The sequence below is a fragment of the Heterodontus francisci genome, chromosome 10 (assembly GCF_036365525.1).
Source record: "Heterodontus francisci isolate sHetFra1 chromosome 10, sHetFra1.hap1, whole genome shotgun sequence".
Taxonomy (NCBI): domain Eukaryota; kingdom Metazoa; phylum Chordata; class Chondrichthyes; order Heterodontiformes; family Heterodontidae; genus Heterodontus; species Heterodontus francisci.
Window position 1 is genome coordinate 76,092,235 of NC_090380.1, and position 25,453 is coordinate 76,117,687.

The 25,453-nt window shown below is 42.2% G+C and overlaps 1 protein-coding gene across 1 annotated transcript in view; it reads right to left on the reverse strand.

Annotated features, from left to right (window-relative positions):
- Window positions 1–1,219: 1,219 nt before the first annotated feature.
- LOC137374543 (protein FAM162B-like) overlaps window positions 1,220–25,453 on the reverse strand; it is a 37,683-nt gene continuing 13,449 nt past the window's right edge. The window contains exons 3-4 of the mRNA XM_068040801.1: window positions 5,175–5,283; window positions 1,220–1,788 (exon numbers count right to left, since the gene is read on the reverse strand). Coding sequence (XP_067896902.1) covers window positions 1,687–1,788; window positions 5,175–5,283 — 211 coding nt within the window. The 3' untranslated portion in view covers window positions 1,220–1,686. The remainder of the gene's footprint in view (window positions 1,789–5,174; window positions 5,284–25,453) is intronic.

Here is a 25,453-nt window from a genome sequence, read left to right on the forward strand (position 1 = left end):
TTTTTTAATGATTCTTAAGCAAAGCATGATTTTCAGCAATGACATCACTGAAAAAGTACCAAGCCAGATGTACATTGATCATGACATGCACACACGCTTGATGAAGGTACCGCTGCTTCTTGACAGAATTGTTACTCAGTACCAGAAACAAATTTTACATTAAGTAATTTTTAAAAAGTTCAATTGTATTACTTTTTTTTAAATAGTGAAAAATGTTACAGGGAGTCTCGAATTTTTAATAACACTGGAGGGAGTCCTCCAAAGCAAAACAATTGAGAACCCTGTCCTACAGAATCTTTATCTGAGAGTATGGACACACCAATCAGATAAACAAAATCCAAACTAGTTACACAAACATCCTGTTATTGAATTGGAGATTTCAAAAACTACTATATGTCCATTATGTGATGTTGCAGTTTTTTTCAATGTGCCATTCTACAGTTCCAAATAATTAGTCATACTTATGGTATGAATGCATAAACCTTGTAAATGCTTAAGATCAGTTTGCTGTGAATTGTTTAGTTGCAAATAGCACAGCTTCCTTTGCTTCACTGGTAGGAGTTAACCCATTTAAAAAAAAAGGCACTTGGGTAGAATCTCAATTATACAAAGTTGCACGTTTCACTGAGTGCCTTCTGATTCCAAAAGTGATAAATAACTGGAAAGAATACTTTGGAATTCCATCTTTCAATTTACTATGAATTTTACACTTGTAATCTCAATGAGAAATCAAGTCACTGATAAAAGCTTAAGAATCACAGAATGCAGGGAGAGGTAATACTGCTGCTGAAAAGCATCTAACCATTAGAATAAACAGGAAAGGATTACTTCAGAATCCAATAGGCAGCATCTCTGCACAGTAATTATCACATGCTAGCAAGAAAGATATTAAAGAATCTATTTTATCTTCGGTTCTCCATTTCCATTTATAGTTAAGTTTTTGCAGAATTTGTTGAAAAAGGCAATATCTGCAGTAAGTCATTAGATAGCTAAAGTCACCCCAAGGCGACTATGCAACCTGTCTTCATACAAGAGAGACAAGTGCAGTTCTAACCTCGTTGATACATTGATAGTGTTTGACAATTATGTTTACTTTTTCTGTACCTATGAGGACAGTTTTAAGAGAGACCCACTCTCTAGAATGCTGAGCTAATGTAAGTTAGTGTTAACCAAGAATGTGCATTTCCTGAATTCTATGAAGTAGCCAAAGTAGATTAACCAGGGTGGATGAAACAGAAAACTTTATACACAAAACATCTCCAGAAAATATTTGGCACAGTATTTACAAAAAGGAAGTAATCTCACTTAGTAAGTTGATCAAGTACAGAACTTGTTTCCAACTCAGTTATTACTCTTGCAGTGCTGGATCATTGAAAACTTAGCTGCAATACACTGTCAATTATTCAAATGCAGGTAAGGAAGTAGACAACTTCGCAATTCCATATAAAGTTTGTGGCTACATCAGTTATATTGTCATAATTCATGACCAATCCCGTTAACCTGAATCAAAACAACCTCTATAATTAGGAAGTGTTTATTTAATTTAGTTACATTTTGAGGGATTCTGGAGCTGCTTGAAAATATCTATCTTCACATTCTTACAGGTCGACAAATTACATTAGTAGGACGTCAAAGTACTTGGCCTCTTCAAGATTGGAGCCATCCTCAGTTTCAGTCCACATTCAATCATTGCCTTTTGGTAACCTCTGCTTCCTGCTGACTCTCTTCTTTCCACCTGGCTTTCTTTGCCATGTTAATGGCAGTCAGTGATTCGTGTCTACTTGCAGCCTGCTAACATGCATGGAACATAAAGATGATATGCCATCATTATTAGGTATCAAATTAATGTAGACTTTGAAACATTCCAAATGTTTTGTAGGATTTTGATATTTCCACACAGTATTAACGTTACCGATGTGATCTCAATCATATTTGAGCCATGTCCTGAAACTTATATTGGATCTTCTGGCTGAAGATCTAAATTGGAAGCTTGCATTAGCGATGTAGTGAGGGACTTTGAAAAGGGAACATTTGACTTTTCATTCCTATCAACATGCTTGAATATTTTGTTTCTTTCTGATCAAGTGTGCTCACTTTTATTGAATTTAGTAGATAAATTATGGCACAAGCTTTCCCCTTTTCAGACTAGATGTATCAAATTAACAATGACCTAAGTCGTCATCCTAATCGGTCCTAAATATTATATAAAGATACCAATGACAAACAGGTATCATTGTGTGACTGAGTGTAAGTGTCTATCTTGATGCTTCAGGATTAGAATGGAGGTTGCTTGTGATCCCTCCATTATCACCACCAATATCACTAACTGGCCAGATCTACTGTACTTGTACTGGGATGAGCAAGCCTTTTCATCCTGGCCACTAATGATTGGCCTTTAACCACAATGTTTTTTTTTGTGCTGGTTATGACTTCTGTCACTCGAGCATTTTCCCTTCAACTGCATTAACCTAGGTTTACTACAGCTCTTTGGTGTCAAAGCTACCTTGCTGCCAAGCAGACAGGGTTCTATTATTATTTCATGGGTTATTGGTGAACAGGTATTTTTGACAGCACTATTAAGGACTCCATCCATCACTCTCCCTATGAATGGAAAGTGGCCAAAAAGGCAGTAACTGCCTATTAGATTTGTCTTTTTTTGTTATGGATTGCACAAATCCATACAATGCTCTCCATTATTAGATAAATGCCAGTGTCATAGTTGCATTGATTAGCCTGGGCTTAGAAAGTAACTGAAGTTTTCAGCAAAATAGCTGGGAGCCATAGCCATTGCTGTGTCTAATACACTTGGCCACTGCTTTAAGTCACTCAAAATCATAGAATGGATACAGCACAGAAGGAGGCTATTCAGCCCATCATGTCTGTGCTGGTTCTAACAGCAATTCAGCTAGTCCCACAGCCCTGCAAATCTTTTCTGATAATTATCCAATACCTTTTTGAAAGCCACAATTGAACCTGCCCCCACCACACTCTCATGCAATGCATTCCAGATCTTAACCACTCGCTGCGTAAAAATGTTTTTCCTCATGTTGCTGTTGCTTTTTTTGCCAATCACCATTAAATCGGTGTTCTCTGGTTCTGGATCCTTCGGCCAGTGGGAACAGTTTCTCCATATCTACTCTGTCCAGACTCCTCTTCATTTTGAACACCTCTATCAAATTGCCTCTCAACCTTCTATAGAAACAGCTCCAACAGGCTTTCATCAATTAACAGATTTTTCTGATTTATAAACAAAAGGCACTGCCAATAACATTGAGGTATTGAAGCATGTTTTATATCCCATCACTTTCTTTCCTCTAAGATTGCAGAACCTGTCATTTTGTAAACAGGTAATTGAGTTATAAAGGAGCTACACTCCTGACAAGGATTCTATGGCTTTCTTTTCATTAAGAATCAAAGAATAAACTGACGTTTAACTGAAATCCACTGGTTTCCAAATAATTGAATCTAAATTTAAAATAAAATAACTTCATTGTGACTTTTACAACTGCATTTTGATTATCTATTGTATTAAACATCAGCAGTTATCACCTAACTGGAAGTGAACCAAATTGGCTGCAAAACAGCTTCTATGATGGGAGGGATCTCAGGAGGAGGTCACTATGCATGTGCTGGGCTCTATGGTTGATGGAGCCTTCTCTGCCCATTAGCTACCTAGTTTTCCACTACCATTCTCAACTAGAATGCAGTAAGGCTACACATAGCTTTGCTCTGCAGCCATACTTGCTGTATATTTCCAGCACTTTGCTTTTATTTTAGCTTTGCTCTGATCTGTTTGTTGTGGGATCAATGTGCTGTCTCTAATGTCCTGCATTTTCTGTTCAGCATGCAGGTACCCCAGTTTTGTAGCTTCCTTAGGTTGGTGTGGCATTTTAAGCTATGTCTGGTGCTGCTCCCAGAATGCTCTTCTGCACTCCTCCTTGAATCAGCGTTGGTCTCTCAGCTAGATGGTAATCAAGAAGTGAGGGATGTGCTGGGCTGAGGTTACAGATTACAGCTCGGCTGCTATTGGTGGCCCACAACACCTCATGAATGCCCAATTTTGAGCTACTCGACTGGTCCTTAATCTGTCCACATAGCCCAGTGGCAATATCACTATGCAATGGAAGGTACTCTCACTGCAATGATAAGACTTTTATCTTCACAATGACAGAGCAGTGGTTACACCAAGTGGACAGCTATTATTGCAACAGGCATGTTTGTGTTCTGCAGTTACATTCAATGGTAATGATCAGTACATCTGTAAGGATTGCTTCACATCATCATTAACTTTTGGCTACTTAGTTGCCAGTTTTCCTGGGTCCTTTTGCAAGGAAATAAGTAACTGCTGAGCCCATTTAAATTACTCTTCAAGCACTGACAATATGGAAGCAATATTCCACTTTTGAGCAGTGTGGTGACTGATAAAATGGAGAATTTCTTGGTCCAAATTAAATTGGGAAATGACTTGAGCAAAAGCTACAGTTGAGTTTTAACAACTGTTTTGTTAGAATGATATATCAAACAGTTAATCTGCAAGAGGGTGCAGTTCACTAACTCTACAAACCATAAACTGGCATTGACTATGCAGTTTTCCATGCAATAAACTTATCCTCACATATTCAAAGAGCTTCAAATGGTGGGTACAGTAATTTGGAGAGTATCGGTCAATGTCTCAAAAGGAGCCTCCAATGGAAATGTTGTGAATAGGGATCATACCATGCAAATGCAGGCATAGCAGGAGATGTGAAATGCAAAGCTAGTATTTGGATTATGACATGGGAAACATCCTTCACAGATGTAAAATTACAATTTGTGGTTTTGTAGTTTCACCTGCATACTGTGACCACGTATGAAGCTGAGGACGAGACACTTTAATTACTTTGAGCTTATTTGCATCCATTTATTCTTCACTGGATGCATACAATACAATCCCATGCTGTTAAATTGAATAGACCTCAATGACCACTTGTTAAAACCAAGTGTCACCATGGTATTTAAAAGCATGTGACGATCAGTAATTTTGTGACCCAAACAAGTACAATTATTGGTAATATGACTTACAGAAGGACTGGATCTTCAGGCAAAGTAAAGAATGTTGAAAATAATTACATAAACTGAGCTTGGGTTAGAACATTCATTCTATTTCTGAACCAGCTAGTAAGATTTCCCCTTACCTTCTTCCCTGAAATGATTGTTGCAATGCAGGCCACAACTGTCACAAATACCATAATATAACTGGCTTTCACTCTCATTTTGTTCCTTGCAGCATCGATCATCTCAAACCTGAAACAAACGAAATACACAATTTATCAACATAAACCAGTCAACCTTAGATTACAGGATGACATAGATGGGCTGGTAAAATGGGCAGAGCAGTGGCAAATGGAATTTAATCCTGAGAAGTGTGAGGTGATGCATTTTGGGAGGACTAACAAGGCAAGGGAATATACAATGGATGATAGGACACTAGGAAGTACAGAAGGTCAGAGGGACTTTGCTGTATTTGTCCATAAATCACTGAAGGCAGCAGCACAGGTAGGTAAGGTGACTAGGAAGGCATATGGGATACTTGCCTTTATTAGCTGAGGCATAGAATATAAGAGCAGGGAGGTTATGATGGAGCTGTATAAAACGCTAGTTAGGCTGGAGTACTGTGTACAGTTCTGGGCACCACACTATAGAAAGGATGTGATTACACTGGAGAGGGTATAGAGGAGATTCACCAGGATGTTGCCTGGGCTGGAGCATTTCAGCTATGAAGAGAGACTGAAAAGGCTAGGGTTGTTTTTCTTAGAGCAGAGAAGGCCGAGTGGGGACATGATTGAGGTATACAAAATTATGAGGGGCATTGATAGATTAGATAGGAAGAAACTTTTTCCCTTAGTGGAGGGGTCAATAACAAGGGGCAGAAAGTTTAGAGGGAATTTGAGGGAAAAAAATTTCACCCAGTGGGTGGTTGGAATCTGGAACGCACTGCCTGAAGAGGTAGGAACTCTCACATTTAATAAGTATTTAGATAAGCACTTGAAACGCCATAGCATACAAGGCTACGGGCCAAGTGCTGGAAAATGGGATTACAATAGGTAGGTGCTTGATGGCCGGCGCAGACATGATGGCTGAATGGCCTGTTTGTGCTGTATGACTCTGTTTCTGTTAGGTAATCATCATCCATTAAGGAATCTACAAAACATTGAGCAGGGAAGTTTGAAGCAATTTCTTTACACAGAGCTGCTTTGCCACAGGGAGTAGCTGAAGCAGGAATCTTTTAAATGGAAAAGTAGATTAAATATTTGATCCATAAGAACTTTATTTTTATTTGTTCATGGGATGTGAACATCACTGGCTAGGCCAGCATTTATTGCCCATCCCTAATTCCCCTCGAGGTGGTGGCGAGCTGCTTTCTTGAACCGCTGCAGTCTTTGGAGTGTAGGTACACCAACAGTGCTGTTAGGAAGGGAGCTCCAGGATTTTGACCCAGCGACATAGTTCTAAGGGAGGATGGTGTGTGGCTTGCAGAAGAACTTGCAGGTGGCAGTGTTCCCACGCATCTGCTTCCCTTGTCCAATTAGGTGGTAGAGTTCACAGGTTTGGAAGGTGCTGTCGAAGCAGCCTTGGTGAGTTGTTGCAGTGCATCTTGTAGATGGTACACACTGCTGCCACTGTGTCAGTGGTAAAGGGAGTGAATGTTCAAGGTGGTGGACGGGGTACCAATCAAGTGGGTTTTGTCCTGGAAGCTGTCGAGCTTCTTGAGTGTTGTTGGAGCTGCACCCATCCAGGCAAATGGAGAGTATTCCATCATACTGCTGACTTGTGCCTTGTAAATGGTGGACAGGCTTTGGGGAGACAGGAGGTGAGTTACTCCCCACAGAATTCCTAGTCTCTGACCTGCACTTGTAGCCACAGCATTTATGTAGCTGGTCCAGTTCAGTTTCTGCTCAATGGTAACCACCAGAATGTTGATAGGGCTATGGGGAGAATGTAAGGCAGCAGGTTTGCACAGACAAAATTGACCGAATGGCCTCGTTCCATGCTTTCATGGATTCCCAGAAGTAGAAAGTCCATGTCAATTTTTTTTTAAACTTCCAAAAGTATCAGCTGACCTCTTAAATGTTGTTCTGTATATTTGGTTGCAAATAATGACGCAGAAATTGTTGGAATTATGTATCCCTCAACGAGCACTGAATTCGATTTTTTTTTTTACCTCATCCGTATGATTTTTGTGCCGCGAACTACTGGAAATGCAAATTGATAAAAGCATAGCGACATCATTGGCACATCTAGGACCAAGTGAACATGAAAATGGTTTACATTACACAGCACTGTATCAGAGCTACAGTAGGATTAATTGACAGGAAGAGTATTTTACTATGTAAAGTTTTATACACTAAAACAGGTACAGCTCCAGTATGAAAAAAGTAATATGATACTCTTGTTATTTTTGCATTTTTTAGTATTTCTATTTACTATTCCTTGATGGGGCAGGAGTAAGGTGAGAGTAACTGTGGTGAGTTGCTTTCATTTCCAGGCCTCCACTTTGCTCTGCCAACTGGCTGAAGATCAAAATCACTGCACAGGAGAACTTGAGAGCAAATCCATGACCAGCTACCGCACTAACATAAATGCTTTTTTAAAAGTGTAAAGCATAAAGCTTTGTGGAGGACATGCTGAGGCTTGAAATGTATCTTGCATTTAATATCTAAAGAGCATCTCACTAAATGATATACAGGCAATTGCAGATACCTTGGCAAAATAGTTGACAGTTGTGTACAAAAATACTGCATAACACAACAAGCAGCTAATTACACAACTAAATTCAATAGACCAGACTGGACAATATCAAACTGAAAGAACAAGGTAGTGCTCAAAGTATTGTCAACTTGTGACACAGGCTGATGTCCTGAATTCAAATCTCATTCATAAAAGGTTTACTTTGCTCACCACATCCCATTTCTACTGTACATGGCATAAAATAGGAAAGCATGAGAACGCCTAATTCAAATTGACTTTTTATTTTAAAAAGGCAATGGTGTTGTCTTAGTGGGAGTTAATTTTGTACACCCATTTAATGCCACGTGAATAGTGTCAAAGTACACTAGACAGTATAAATGTCAGTTCACATTTTATAGCATACTTTTAACAATGCTGTAAAGTTTTAAAATCAATGCATTAAATATATAATTTATGCCAATTATTGTAGGCATATCCAACTAAAACTAATTGGAGTGTAATTTTTGTATTGCAACTATTCAGGAATTAAGAGGCCATTAAATTCAACAAACCTGTTCCCTTTTCCCCTGGATCGATCGAGTCCACCTTACTCTCTTTTCACTATAACCCACCACTCCTTTTTTACCCATAAAAGCATCCAAACGTCTTTTGAAAAGTCATTCTTTCTGCTTCAATTACCTTTCCTGATAACTTAATCCACAACTTGTTTTGGGGATAAAAGTTCCACTCAACTTCTCTTTCACACAAGATCATATTTCTTAATGTGTTCCCTAGTATTTAAATCATTAAGCAAACTGCCTGGATCAATTTCGTTCAGAGTTTTGGAAACGTCAATTGAATCACTCAAAATCTCCTGTTTTTCTTTGTAGCTTAAAATACAAAGAACACTTGAAACAGTAGGACTAATGCTCTGGAGACACGAGTTCAAATCCCACTCTGGCAGCTGAGGGAATTTAAATTCCATTAATTATTAAGTCTGGATTCATAGGATAAGATCATAGGAAATAGGAGCAGGAGTAGGCCATTTGGCCATTGAGCCTGCTCTGCCATTCAAACAGATCATCTACCTCTCTGCCATTTTCCCCCCATATCCCTTGATGTCATTGGTATCCAGAAACCTATCCCTTTCTGTCTTGAACATGATCAATGATTGAGCTTCCACAGCCCTCTGGGGTAGAGAATTCCACAGATCCACCACCCTCTGCATAAAGAAATTTCTCCTCATCTCGGTCATAAATGGCCTGCCCCTTAGTCTGAGACTGTGTCCTCTTGTTCTAGACTCGCCAGCCAGAGCAAACATCCTCTCCACACCTACCCTGTCATGCCCTGTAAGAATTCTGTAAGTTCCAGAAGTGAAATCACCTCTCATTCTTCAAAACTCTAGAATACAGGCCCAGTTTCTGCAATCTCTCCTCATAAGACAATCCCACCATCCCAGGGATTAGTCTGGTGAACCTCTGGTGCACTCTCTCTATGGCAAGTATATGCTTCCTTAAATAAGGAGACCAAAACTGTACAGAATACTCCAGGTGCCGTCTCAAAGAACAGTACAGCACAGGAACAGGCCATTCAGCCCTCCAAGCCTGCGCCGATCTTGATGCCTGCCTAAACTAACGCCTTCTGCACTTCCGGGGCCCGTATCCCTCTATTCCCTTCCTATTCATATATTTGGCAAGATGCCTCTTAAACGTCGCTATCGTATCTGCTTCCACCACCTCCCCCGGCAGCAAGTTCCAGGCACTCACCACCCTCTGTGTAAAAAACTTGCCTCGCACATCCCCTCTAAACTTTGCCCCTCGCACCTTATACCTATGTCCCCTAGTAACTGACTCTTCCACCCTGGGAAAAAGCTTCTGACTATCCACTCTGTCCATGCCGCTTATAATTTTGTAAACCTCTATCATGTCGCCCCTCCACCTCCGTCGTTCCAGAGAAAACAATCCGAGTTTTTCCAACCTCTCCTCATAACTAATGCCCTCCAGACCAGGCAACATCCTGGTAAACCTCCTCTGTACCCTCTCCAAAGCCTCCATGTCCTTCTGGTAGTGTGGCGACCAGAATTGCACGCAATATTCTAAGTGTGGCCTAACTAAGGTTCTGTACAGCTGCAACATGACTTGCCAATTTTTATACTGTATGCCCCGACCGATGAAGGCAAGCATGCCGTATGCCTTCCTGACTACCTTATCCACCTGCGTTGCCACTTTGTGACCTGTGGACCTGTACGCCCAGATCTCTCTGCCTGTCAATAATCCTAAGGGTTCTGCTATTTACTGTATACCCCCCACCTGCATTTGACCTTCCAAAATGCATTACCTCACATTTGTCCGTATTAAACTCCATCTGCCATTTCTCCACCCAAGTCTCCAACCGATCTATATCCTGCTGTATCCTCTGACAATCCTCATCATTATCTGCAACTCCACCAACCTTTGTGTCGTCCGCAAACTTACTAATCAGACCAGCTACACTTTCCTCCAAATCATTTATATATACTACAAACAGCAAAGGTCCCAGCACTGATCCCTGCGGAACACCACTAGTCATATCCCTCCATTCAGAAAAACACCCATCCACTGTTACCCTCTGTCTTCTGTGACTGAGCCAGTTCTGTATCCATTTTGCCAGCTCACCTCTGATCCCGTGTGACTTCACCTTTTGCACCAGTCTGCCATGTGGGACTTTGTCAAAGGCTTTACTAAAGTCCATATAGACAACATCCACCGCCCTTCCCTTATCAATCATCTTCGTCACTTCCTCAAAAAACTCAATCAAATTAGTAAGACACGACCTCCCCTTCACAAAACCATGCTGTCTCTTGCTAATAAGTTCGTTTGTTTCCAAATGGAAGTAAATCCTGTCCCGAAGAATCCTCTCCAATAGTTTCCCTACCACTGACGTAAGGCTCACCGGCCTATAATTTCCTGGATTATCTTACCACCCTTCTTAAACAAAGGAACAACATTGGCTATTCTCCAGTCCTCTGGGACCTCACCTGTAGCCAATGAGGATGCAAAGATTTCTGTCAAGGCCCCAGCAAATTCTTCCCTTGCCTCCCTCAGTATTCTAGGATAGATCCCATCAGGCCCTGGGGACTTATCTACCTTAATGCTTTGCAAGACACCCAACACCACCTCCTTTTTGATAATGAGATGACTGAGACTATCTGCACTCCCTTCCCTAGGCTCATCATCCACCATGTCCTTCTCCTTGGTGAATACTGATGCAAAGTACTCATTTAGCACCTCACCCATTTCCTCTGGCTCCACGCATAGATTCCCATCCCTGTCCTTGAGTGGGCCAACCCTTTCCCTGGTCTCACCAAGGCTTTATACAATTGCAGCAATACATCTTTATTCCTGTAGTCAAATTCCCTAGCAATGAAGGTCAACATACCATTTGCCTTCTTAATTATTTGCTGCATCTGCATCGCTTTTGGTGACTCGAACAAGGACACTGAAGTCTCTTTGGACATTTACACTTCTCAACCTCTCACCATTTAAGAAATACTCTGCCTTTCTGTTTTTTTCTACCAAAGTGGACAACTTCACACTTATTCACATTATATTCCATCTGCCACGTTCTTGCCCATTCACTTAGCCTGTCCAAATCCCATTAAAGCCTCCTCACAACTTACACTCCCTCCTAGCTTTGTGTCATCAGCAAATTTGGAAATATTACAATTGGTCCCCATATCCAAATCATTTATACAGATCGTGAACAACTGTGGTCCAAGCACCGATCCTTGTGGTACCCCTCTAGTAACAGCCTGCCATCCTGAGAATGACCCATTTTCTCCTACTCTATTTTCTGTGTGTTAACTAATTCTCAATCCATTGCAGTATATTACCCCTAATCCCATGTGTCTCCTGTGTGGGACCTTATAAGAAGTCTTCTGAAAATTCAAATACACCACATCCACTGGTTCTCCTTTATCTATGCTACAAGTAACATGCTCAAAAAAGTCCAACAGGTTTGTCAAACATGATTTCCCTTTCACAAATCCATGTTGACTCCATCCAATCATATCATTATTTTCTAAGTGTTCAGTTATCTCATCCTTTATAGAAGATTCTAACATTTTCCCTACTAGTGACGTCAAACTAACAGATCTGTAGTTCTTCATTTTCTCTTTCACTCCCTTCTTAAATAGTGGGGTTACATTTGCTACTTTCCAGTCTGCAGGAACCCATCCAGAATCTATAGAATTTTGAAAGATAACCACCAATGCATCCACTATTTCTATAGCTACCTCCTTCAATACTCTGGATGTAGCTCATCTGGTCCAGGGGATTTATCAACTTTCAATACAATTAACTTTTCAAATACTATCTCTTTATTGATACGAATTACCTTCAGTTCCTCATTTTTACAAGCCTTTTGGTTCCCTAGTATTTCTGGGAGATTTTTTATGTCTTCCTCCATGAAGCCAGACACAAAGTATTAGTCTCTCCACCATTTCCACCACGAACTCTCCTGTCTCCACCTGCAATGGACCCACATTGACATACTGCCCTCTCTCAGTTTATAACCATTCAGATAATAATCTGCCTTCCTGATTTTGCTACCAAAGTGGATAACCTCACATTTATCCACATTATACTGCATCTGCCATGCATTTGCCCACTCACTCAACTTGTCCAAATCACCCTGAAGCCTCTCTGCATCCTCCTCACAACTCACCCTCCCACTCAGTTTTGTGTCATCTGCAAATCTGGAGATATATTTAGTTCCCTCATCTAAATCATTAATATATATTGTGAATAGCTGGGGTCCGAGCACCCATCCCTGCGGTACCCCACTAGTCACTGCCTGCCCTTTGGAAAAAGATCCATTTATCCCTACTCTGTGTTTCCTATCTGCCAACCAATTTTCTATGCATCGCAATACACTACCCCCCAATCCCATGCGCTTTAATTTTACACGCTAATCTCTTATGTGAGACTTTGTCGAAAGCCTTCTGAAAGTCCAAATAAACCACATCCACTGGCTCCCCCTCATCAACTCTACTAGTTACAGCCTCGAAGAATTCTAGTAGATTTATCAAGCTTGATTTCCCTTTCGTAAATCCATGCTGACTCAGCCCGATTCTACCACTGTTCTCCAAGTGCTCTGCTATAAAATCTTTGATAATGGACTCTAGAATTTTCCCCACTACTGACGTCAGGCTGACTGGTCTATAATTCCCTGCTTTCTCTCTACCTCCCTTTTTAAATAATGGGGTTACATTAGCTACCCTCCAATCTGTCGGAACTGTTCCAGAGTCTATAGAATCTTGGAAGATGACCACCAATGCACCCACTATTTCTAGGGCCACTTCCTTAAGTACTCTGAGATGCAGACCACCAGGCCCTGGGGATTTATCGGCCTTTAATCCCATCAATTTCCCCAACACCATTTCTCTACTAATACTGATTTCCTTCAGTTCTTCTCTCTCACTAAACCCTGTGTTCCCCAACATTTCTGGTATGATATTTGTGTCCTCCTTTGTGAAGACAGAACCAAAGTATGCATTTAGTTGGTCAGCCATTTCTTTGTTCCCCATAATAAATTCCCCTGTTTCTGACTGTAAGGGACATATATTTGTCTTCACCAATCTTTTTCTCTTCACATACCTATAGAAACTTTTACAGTCAGTTTTTATGCTTGCTCTCGTACTCTATTTTCCCCTTCTTAATCAATCCCTTGGTTCTCCTTTACTGAATTCTAAACTGCTCCCAATCCTCGGGTCTGTTGTTTTTTCTGTCGAATTTATATGCCTCTTCCTTGGATCTAATGCTATCTCTAATTTTCCTTGTAAGCCATGGCTTGGCTACCTTTCCCGTTTTACTTTTGCACCAGACAGGGATAAATAGTTGTAGCAGTTCATCCATGCGCTCTTTAAATATTTGCCATTGCCTATCCACCGTCATCCCTTTAAGTAACGTTTCCCAATCCGTCATAGTCAATTCATGCCTCGCACCTTCGTAGTTTCCTTTACTAAGATTCAGGACCCTCGTCTCAGAATCAACTACGTCACTCTCCATCTTGATGAAGAATTCTATCATATTATGGCCGCTCATCCCCAAGGGGTCTTGCACCACTAGATTGTCAATTATTCCTCTCTCATTACACAATACCCAGTCTAGGATGGCCTGTTCTCTCGTTGGTTCCTCAACATATTGGTCCAGTAAACCATCCCGGATACACTCCATGAATTCCTCCTCTACGGTACTGTGACTGATTTGCCCAATCTATATGCAGATTAAAGTTACCCATAATTACAGAAGTTCCTTTATCGCATGTGTCTCTAATTACCTGTTTAATGCCATTCCCAACATCACCACTACAGTTTGTGGGTCTATAGACAATTTCAGCGTAAGTTTAAAAGTGAATTCCCTTTTGTTTTCGGAGGACCAGGGGACTGCTGGGTAAGGAAAAGGGTATATATTTGTGTGGTTTAGAATCTCTTTCTTTTAGTTTCGGTGACTGCAGCGTTGATAGCAACGGAGGTGCGTGAACGGGCTTACAGCTGAGAAGTCAATTTCAGCGTAAGTTTAAAAGTGAATTCCCTTTTGTTTTCGGAGGACCAGGGGACTGCTGGGTAAGGAAAAGGGTATATATTTGTGTGGTGGCTGTACCCGAGACACTACACGTGTAGTGTCTCCCACCCACCCTCCTCCTCTAACCAAAAAAAAGGACTCTGGTGTGTTGATAGGGTAAACTTTTTATTTGGGAAGTTCTGTCCGTTGGATTGCTAACCTAACAAGTTTTGACTTTTTGTTTTTTTGGTTTTTCAGTAGATTTGTTGGGAATTTGGAATAGTGGGAATGGAGATTAAGGCAGTTGTATGTTCCTCCTGCAGAATGTGGGAGGTAAGGGTCGCCAAGAGTGTCCCTGCTGACTGCATCTGTGGGAAGTGCACCCAACTCCAGCTCCTCGAGAACCGCGTTAGGGAACTGGAGATGGAGCTGGATGAACTTCGGATCATTCGGGAGGCGGAAGAGGTTATTGAGAGGAGTTATGGGGAGGTAGTCACACCTCAGGTAAAAGAAGTAGGTAGATGGGTTACCGTCAGGGGAAGGAGAGGGAACCAGCAGGCAGTGCAGGGATCCCCTGTGGCTGTTTCCCTCAACAACAGGTATACCGTTTTGGATACTGTTGCGGGGGACGACTTACCAGGGGTAAGCAATGGGGTACAGATATCTGGCACAGAGTCTGTCCCTATAGCTCAGAAGGGAAGGGGGAAGAGGAGCAGAATATTAGTCATTGGGGACTCCATAGTTAGGGGAACAGATAGGAGGTTCTGTGGGAACGAGAGAGACTCACGGTTGGTATGTTGCCTCCCAGGTGCCAGGGTTCGTGATGTCTCGGATCGTGTTTTTGGGATCCTTAATGGGGAGGGGGAGCAGCCCCAAGTCGTGGTCCACATAGGCACCAACGACATAGGTAGGAAGAGAGATGGGGATTTAAGACAGAAATTTAGGGAGCTAGGGTGGAAGCTTAGAGCAAGAACAAACAGAATTGTTATCTCTGGGTTGTTGCCCGTGCCACGTGATAGCGAAGCGAGGAATAGGGAGAGAGAGGAGTTGAACACGTGGCTGCAGGGATGGTGCAGGAGGGAGGGATTTGGTTTCCTGGATAATTGGGGCTCTTTCTGGGGTAGGTGGGACCTCTACAAACAGGATGGTCTTCACCTGAACCAGAGGGGTACCAATATCCTGGGGGGGAGGTTTGCTAGTGCTCTTCGGGGGGGTTTAAACTAATTCAGCAGGGGAATGGGAACCCAAATTGTAGTGCCAGTGTACAGGATGTTGAGAGTAGTAAGGTCAGGGATATGGTTACAAGGAAGCAAGAGGGCACTGGCAAGCAAGAACCTGGTTTAAAGTGTGTCTATTTCAACGCCAGGAGCATCCGGAATAAGGTGGGTGAGCTTGCAGCATGGGTTGGTACCTGGGATCTCGATGCAGTGGCCATTTCGGAGACATGGGTAGAGCAGGGGCAGGAATGGATGTTGCAGATTCCGGGATTTAGATGTTTCAGTAAGAACAGAGAAGATGGTAAAAGAGGGGGGGGTGTGGCATTGTTAATCAAGGAGAGTATTACAGCGACAGAAAGGACGTTTGAGGACTCGTCTACTGAGGTAGTATGGGCTGAGGTTAGAAACAGGAGAGGTGAGGTTACCCTGTTGGGAGTCTTTTATAGACCTCCGAATAGTTCCAGAGATGTAGAGGAAAGGATAGCGAAGATGATTCTCGACAGGGGTGAGAGTAACAGGGTAGTTGTTATGGGGGACTTTAACTTTCCAAATATCGACTGGAAATACTATAGTTCGAGTACTTTAGATGGGTCAGTTTTTGTCCAGTGTGTGCAGGAGGGTTTTCTGACACAGTATGTAGACAGGCCAACCAGGGGCGATGCCACATTGGATTTGGTACTGGGAAATGAACCCGGCCAGGTGTTAGATTTAGATGTAGGTGAGCACTTTGGTGACAGTGATCACAATTCGGTTAGGTTTACCTTAGCGATGGGCAGGGACAGGTATATACCGCAGGGCAAGAATTATAACTGGGGGAAAGGAAATTATGATGCGATTAGGCAAGATTTAGGATGCATAGGATGGGGAAGGAAACTGCAGGGGATGGGAACAATCGAAATGTGGAGCTTATTCAAGGAGCAGCTACTGCGTGTCCTTGATAAGTATGTACCTGTGAGGCAGGGAGGAAGTTGTCGTGCGAGGGAGCCGTGGTTTACTAAAGAAGTTGAAGCGCTTGTCAAGAGGAAGAAGAAGGCTTATGTTAGGATGAGACGTGAAGGCTCAGTTAGGGCGCTTGAGAGCTACAAGCTAGCCAGGAAGGGTCTAAAGGGAGAGCTAAGAAGAGCAAGGGGAGGACACGAGAAGTCATTGGTGGATCGGATCAGGGAAAACCCTAAGGCTTTCTATAGGTATATCAGGAATAAAAGAATGACTAGAGTTAGATTAGAGCCAATCAAGGATAGTAGTGGGAAGTTGTGTGTGGAATCAGAGGAGATAGGGGAAGTGTTAAATGAATATTTTGCGTCAGTATTTACAGTAGAGAAAGAAAATGTTGTTGAGAATACTGAGATTCAGGCTACAAGGCTAGATGGGATTGAGGTTCACAAGGAGGAGGTGTTATCAATTTTGGAAAGTGTGAAAATAGATAAGTCCCCTGGGCCAGATGGGATTTATCCTAGGATTCTCTGGGAAGCTAGGGAGGAGATTGCAGAGCCTTTGTCCTTGATTTTTATGTCGTCATTGTCGACAGGAATAGTGCCGGAAGACTGGAGGATTGCAAATGTTGTCCCCTTGTTCAAGAAGGGGAGTAGAGACAGCCCTGGTAATTATAGACCTGAGAGCCTCACTTCAGTTGTGGGTAAAATGTTGGAAAAGGTTATAAGAGACAGGATTTATAATCATCTTGAAAAGAATATGTACATTAGAGATAGTCAGCACGGTTTTGTGACGGGTAGGTCGTGCCTCACAAACCTTATTGAGTTTTTCGAGAAGGTGACCAAACAGGTGGATGAGGGTAAAGCAGTGGATGTGGTGTATATGGATTTCAGTAAGGCGTTTGATAAGGTTCCCCACGGTAGGCTATTGCAGAAAATACGGAAGTATGGGGTTGAAGGTGATTTAGAGCTTTGGATCAGAAATTGGCTAGCTGAAAGAAGACAGAGGGTGGTGGTTGATGGCAAATGTTCATCCTGGAGTTTAGTTACTAGTGGTGTACCGCAAGGATCTGTTTTGGGGCCATTGCTGTTTGTCATTTTTATAAATGACCTGGAAGAGGATGTAGAAGGGTGGGTTAGTAAATTTGCAGATGACACTAAGGTCGGTGGAGTTGTGGATAGTGCCGAAGGATGTTGTAGGGTACAGAGAGACATAGATAGGCTGCAGAGCTGGGCTGAGAGATGGCAAATGGAGTTTAATGCGGAAAAGTGTGAGGTGATTCACTTTGGAAGGAGTAACAGGAATGCAGAGTACTGGGCTAATGGGAAGATTCTTGTTAGTGTAGATGAGCAGAGAGATCTTGGTGTCCAGGTGCATAAATCCCTGAAGGTTGCTAACCAGGTTAATAGGGCTGTCAAGAAGGCATATGGTGTGTTAGCTTTTATTAGTAGGGGGGTCGAGTTTCGGAGCCACGAGGTCATGCTGCAGCTGTACAAGACTCTGGTGAGACCGCACCTGGAGTATTGCGTGCAGTTCTGGTCACCGCATTATAGAAAGGATGTGGAAGCTATGGAAAGGGTGCAGAGGAGATTTACTAGGATGTTGCCTGGTATGGAGGGAAGGTCTTACGAGGAAAGGCTGAGGGACTTGAGGTTGTTTTCGTTGGAGAGAAGGAGGAGGAGAGGTGACTTAATAGAGACATATAAGATAATCAGAGGGTTAGATAGGGTGGATAGTGAGCGTCTTTTTCCTCGGATGGTAATGGCAAACACGAGGGGACATAGCTTCAAGTTGAGGGGTGATAGATATAGGACAGATGTGAGAGGTAGTTTCTTTACTCAGAGAGTAGTAAGGGCGTGGAATGCCCTGCCTGCAGCAGTAGTAGATTCGCCAACTTTAAGGGCATTTAAGTGGACATTGGATAGACACATGGATGAAAATGGAATAGTGTAGGTCAGATGGTTTCACAGCTCGGCGCAACATCGAGGGCCGAAGGGCCTGTACTGCGCTGTAATATTCTAATTCTAATTCCCACTAACGTTTTTTGCCCCTTAGTGTCTCTCAGCTCTACCTATGCAGATTCCACATCGTCAAAGCTAATATCTTACCTCACTATTGCGTTAATTTCCTCTTTAACCAGCAATGCAACTCCACCGCCTTTTGCTTTTTGTTTGTCCTTCCTAAATACAGAATACCCCTGGATGTTCATTTCCCATCCCTGGTCACCTTGCAGCCACGTCTCCGTAATCCTGACTATATCATACCCGTTTACATCTATTTGCGCGATTAATTCATCCACTTTATTGTGAATGATCCGCGCATTAAGGCACAAAGCCTTAAGGCTTGTCTTTTTAACATTACTTGTTCCCTTCCCACTATCTTTCACTGTGGCCCTGTTTGATTCTGGCCTTTGATTTCTCTGTCTATCACTTTTCTTATTCCCCTCACTGTCTTTTGTTCTGGTCTTTGATCCCCCTCCTCTGACTCCTTGCAAAAGTTCCCATCCCCCTGCCATTTTAGTTTAAACCCTCCACAACCACTCTAGCAAATACTCCCCCTTGGACATCAGTCCCGGTCCTGCCCAAGTGTAACCCATCCAGTTTGTACCGGTCCCAACATCCCAGGAATCTAAAACCCTCCCCTTCACACCATCTCTTCAGCCACGTATTCATTCGATATATCCTGCTATTTCTACTCTGACTAGCACGTGGCATTGGTAGTAATCCTGAGATCACTACCTTTGAGGCCCTACTTTTCAACTTACTTCCTAGCTCTCTATATTCTGCTTTTAGGACCTCATCCTTTTTTTTTAAACCTACGTCGTTTGTACCAATGTGTACCACGACCATTGGCTATTCACCCTCCCCCTTCAGAATGTCCTGTCACTGCTCTGAGACATCGTTGACCCTAGCACCAGGGAGGCAATATACCATCCTGGAGTCTCTTTTGCAGCCACAGAAATGCCTATCTATTCCCCTTACAATTGAATCCCCTATAACTATTGCATTCCCACACTTTTTACTCCTCCCCTGTGCAGCAGAGCCAACCTTTGACCTAATACAATTTTTAACTTCTTTTGTGAGCCACTGTTGATTCACCTGTCCTGTTGGGTTTTTGCATCTTTTAGGAATGTATATTTGTAGTAAACCGTGTAATACTTTAAGTATTAGCCATTGCCTGTCTACCATCAATTCTTTTAATGTATTTTCCCAATCCACCATAGCCAACTTGCCCCTCATACCTTCATAGTTTCCTTTGTTCAGATTTAAGATCCTAGTTTCAGAATAAATTATATCTTTTAAATTTAATGTGGAATTCTATCATATTGTGGTCGCTATTTCCTAATAGCTCCTTTACAAAAAGCTAGTCTCAGTAATAAGAACATAAGAACTAGGAGCAGGAGTAGGCAATTCAGCCCCTCGAGACTTCTCCGCCATTCAATACGATCATGGCTGATCTCATCTCGGCCTCAACTCCACTTTCCTGCCCGTTCTCCATAACCCTTCAACCCATTATTAATTAAAAATCTGTATCTCCTCCTTAAATTTACTCATGTTCCGGCATCCACTGCACTCTGGGGTAGTGAATTCCACAGACTCACGACCCTTTGAGAGAAGTAATTTCTCCTCATCTCTGTTTTAAATCTGCTACCCCTATCCTAAAACTATGACCTCTCGTTCTAGATCGCCCCACCAGATGAAACATCTTCTCTGCATCTTACTTTGTCAATTCCCTTAATCATCTTATATACCTCAATTAGATCTCCTCTCATTCTTCTAAACTCTACAGAATAAAAGCCTAAACTGCTCAATCTCTCTTCATAAGACAAACCCCTCATCTCTGGAATAAATCTAGTGAACCTCGTCCAATGCAATTATATCCCTCCTCAAGTAAGGGGACCAAAACTGTACGCAATACTCCAGGTGCGGTCTCACCAATGTCTTGTACAGTTGCAGCAACACTTCCCTACTTTTATACTCTATTCTTTTAGTAATAAATGCCAAAATTCCATTTGCCTTCCTTATTACCTGCTGCATCTAGCTTTCTACGATTCATGCATGAGGACACCCAGATCCCTCTGCACTGAAGCACTCTGAAGTTTCTCTCCATTTAAATAATTTGCCTTTCTATTTTTCTGACCAAAATGGATAACCTCACACTTATCCACATTAAACTCCAACTGCCAAATTTTGGCCCATTCACCTAACCTATCCATATCCATCTGTAAATTTCTTATTTCTTTATTGCAACTTACTGTCACACCTATTTTAGTGTCATCTGAAAATTTGGCTCTAGTACCTTCTATCCCTGCATCCAAGTCATTTATATAGATTGTAAATAGTTGGGGCCCAAGGACCGAACCCTGTGGCACCCCACTAGTTGCATCTTGCCAACCAGAAAAGGACTCATTTATCACGACTCTCTGTTTTCTGTTGGTTAGCCAATCCTCTATCCAAGCTAATAAATTGCCCCTAACCCCATGTGATCTAACCTTGTGTATAAACCTTTTGTGCGGCATCTTATCAAATGCCTTCTGGAAGTCCAGATATACTACATCTACAGGATTCCCATTATCCACTTTGCTTGTTACATCTTCGAAGAACTCTAGCAAATTAGTCAAACACCATTTACCCTTCATAAAACCATGCTGACTCTGATGGATTGCGTTTTGACTTTCTAAATGTCCTGTTATTACTTCCTTAATAATGGATTATAACCATTTCCCAAGGACAGATGTTAAACTAACTGGTCTATAGTTTCCTACTTTCTGCCTCCCTCCCTTTTTGAATAACGACGTTATATTAGCAATTTTCCAATCCCCTGGAACCTTACTCGCATCCAGGAAATTTTGGAATATTATAACCAATGGATCCACTATCTCCACTGTCACTTCCTTTAAGACCCTAGGATGTAGGCCATCAGGCCCTGGGGACTTGTCTACCTTCAATCCAATAGTTTGCTCAGTACCTTTTCCCTAGTGGTGATGATTGTTTTAAGTTCCTTCCTTTCTATAACCTCTGCATTACCTGGTACTATTGGGATGGTACTAGTGTCCTCCATCGTGAAAACTGAGGCAAAATACTGATTTAGTGTCTCTGCCATTTCTGTGTTCCCCTCTAATAACTCCCCAGTCACATCCTCCAAGGGACCAACATTCACTTTAACTACTCTCTTCCCTTTTATATACTTATGGAAGCTTTTGCTATCTGTTTTTATATTTTGCACTCATTTTCTTTCATAATTTATCTTTGCTCTTTTTATTACTTTTTTAGTAACCCTTTGTTCATCTTTAAAAGTTTCCCAATCTTCCAGCCTGCCATTGGCCTTTGCAATATGGTATGCCTTAGTTTTTGTCTTTATGTTATCCTCAACTTCCTTGCTTAGCCATGGATGTTTATTTTCCCCCTCTTACAATCTTTCTTCCTCTCTGGAATATATTTTAGTTGGGAGGAATTGAATATCTCCTTAAACATCTGCCACTGCTCATCAACTGTCCTACCTTTAGTCTTCCTGCCCAGTCCACTCGGGCCAAATATGTCCTCATGCCTATGTAATTACTTTTGTTTAACTCCAGAATGTTGTGTGGGACTCCAGTTTCTCACCCTCAAACTGAATTTGAAATTCTAGCATGCTATGATCACCCTTCCCTAGAGGATCCTTAACTATGAGATCATGAATTAATCCCACCACATAACACAATACCAAATCTAGAATAGCCTGCTCCCTGGTTGGTTCCACAACATATTGCTCCAATAAACAATCTCGAATACATTCAATGAACTCTCCCTCGAGGCTACCCTTGCCAATTTGATTAATCCAGTCTACATGCATATTAAAATCACCCATGATTATTGCCATACTTTTCTTACAAGCTCCCAGTATTTCCTGGTTTATACTGTGCCCCACTGTGGAACTACTGTTTGGGGACCTATCGATTACTCCCACCAGGGACTTCTTTCCCTTGCTATTTCTTATTTCTACCCAGACTGATTCTATGTCTTGATCTCCAGTGCCTATATCATTTCTCACTACAGCACTGATCTCTTCTTTTACTAACAAAGCTATACCACCTCCTTTTCCTGCCTGCCTATCCTTCCGAAATACTGAGTCCCCTTGGATATTCAATTCCCAAACCTGGTTTCCCTGCAACCACATCTCAGTAATCGCCACTAAATCATACCCATTCGTCTCGATTTGCGCTGTTAACTCAATTTTACTGCGAATGCTTCGTGCATTCAGATACAAAGCCTTTAAGTTTGTTCCATTATCAAATTTCCCTACTCTTGTACGATTCCTTGGTGCAATATGATGTTCACACATTCTGTTCCTACCTTTTATTTTCTGGTATCAATCAGCCTCATCACTAACCTGCACTCCCAACTTCTCCTTCAACTTTGACTTCTTAATTTTCCATGCAACTGAACCCTCCCCCCCAGTATTTAGTTTAAAACCCTATCTACAGTCCTCGTTATGCGATTCGACAGGACTCTGATCCCTGCATGATTCAGGTGGAGCCCGTCCCATCGGAACAGCTCCCTCCTTCCCTAGTACTGGTGCCAATGTCCCATGAATTCGAATCCATTTCTCCCACACCAATCTTTGAGCCACGCATTTACCTTTTTAATCTTATTGACCCTATGCCAAATAGCTCGTGGCTCAGGTAGTAATCTGGAGATTACCACCTTTTTGGTTCTGCTTTTTAATTTCGCCCCTAGCTGCTCATATTCCCCCAGCTGAACCTCTATCCTCATTCTACCTATATCGTTGGTACCTACGTGGACCACGACAACTGGATCTTTCCCCTCCCACTCCAAGTTCCTCTGCAGCCCAGATGAGATATTCTGATCCCTGGTACCAGGTAGGCAACACAGCCTTCGGGACCCTCAATCCTGGCCAGAGAATAGTGTCTATGCCCCTAACTCAATTACTATCCCCGATTACGACTACATTTCTCTTTTGTCCCCCCCACTTGAATGGCTCCCTGTACCACGGTGCTATGGTCAGTTTGCTCATCCTCCCTACAGTCCCTACTCTCGTCCACACAGGGAGCAAGAATCTCGAACCTGTTGAACAAGGACAAGGGCTGAGGTTCCTGCAACACTACCTCCTGGAACCCTCTACCTGCCTCACTCATAGTCACACCCTCCTGTCCCTGACCACTGGCTGAATTCACTGTAGTTAATCTCAGGGGTGTGACTGTCTCCTGAAACACAGCGTCCAGGTAACTCTCCCCCTCCCTGATGTGTTGCAGTGTCCGAAGCTCAGACTCCAGCTCATCAACTTTGAGCCAGAGTTCCTCGAGCAGCCAACACTTGCTATAGATGTGGTCACTAGGAACCACAATGGGGTCCACCAGCTCCCACATCATGCAGGTACAACACATCGCCTGGCCCTGCATCTCTATTTTATTTAATTAGATTTTAATTTGTTTTTTAAATTTCCGACTGGTCTTTAGTTTTTAAATCTGTAAAATATTTCTCCTATTCACCTTTAATCTGAAATCAACTTATAACAGGTAATTCAACTAGCAGTTACTTAACAACCCTTGAACTTACAGTTTTCCTGTGATAATCATGAAACAACCGGATTGTCATTCAAAACCCATCTGGTTCACTAATGTCCTTAAGAGAAGGAAATCTGCTGTCCTTACCCGATTTGGCCTACATGCAACTCCAAACCCATAGCTATGTGGTTGGCTCTTAATTTCCCTCTGAAATGGCTGAGCAAACCCCTCCATTGTATCAAACTGCTACAAACATGTCAAAGACTAATAAAACCGAACAGACCACCTGGCATTAACCTAGACAACGGAAACAACAAAGCCACACCCTGCCCAGTCGACCCTGCAAAGTCCTCCCCACTAACATCTGGGACTGGTGCCAAAATTGGGAAAGCTTTGCCACAGACAAGTCAAGCAACAGCCTGACAGGCATGCTCACTGAATCATAACTTACAGCCAATGTCCCAGACGCCTCTCATCACCATCCCTGGGTATGTCCTGTGCCACCGGCAGAACAGGCCCATCAGAGGTGGCAGCACAGAGGTATACAGTCAGGAGGGAGTGGCCCTGCAAGTCTTCACCATTGACTACGGACCCCATGAAGTCTCTTGGCATCACGTCAACCATGGGCAAGGAAACCTCCTGATTACCACCCTGAACTGATGAATCAGTACTCCTCTACATTGAACATACAAATTAGGAGCAGGAGTAGGCACATGTTACTTCTTGAAAGAACTCCAATAAATTAGTTAAACATGATTTTCCTTTCACAAAACCATGTTGACTCTGCCTGATTACCTTGAATTTTTCAAAGTGCCCTATAGCGTCCTTAGTAATAGCTAACATTTTCCCTAAGACAGATGTTAAGCTAACTGGCCTGTAGTTTCCTATTTTCTGTCTCCCTCCCATTTTGAATAAAGGAGTCACATTTGCTATTTTCTAATCTAATGGAACCTTCCCCGAATCCAAGGAATTTTGGAAAATTAAAACCAACACATCAACTATCTCACCAGCCACTTCTTTTAGAACCCTAGGATAAAATTCATCAGGACCCAGGGACTTGTCAGCCCGCAGCTCCAACGATTTGCTCAGTACCACTTCCCTGGTGACTTTTCCTGATTTACACCTATTTCTGGGATGTTACTTGCAACCTCTATAGTGAAGACCGATGCAAAATACCTGTTCAATTTATCTGCCATTGCCTTACTTCCCCTTATTAATTCCCCAGATTCACTTTCAATCGGACCAACACTCACTTTGTTAACTCTTTTCTTTTTTAAGTATCTATAGAAACTCTTACCATCTGTTTTTATATTTCTAGCTAGCTTTCTCTCGTACTCTAATTTTTCCCTCCTTATCAATCTTTTAATCATTCTTTGTTGCTTTTTATATTCTGTCCAATCTTCTGACCTGCCACCCATCTTTGCACAATTATATGCTTTGTCTTTAAGTTTGATTCTATATTTAATTCTTTTAGTTAACCATGGATAATGGGTCCTCCCCTTGGAATTTTTCTTTCTTGTTGGAATGTATCTATTCTGCGTATTCTGAAA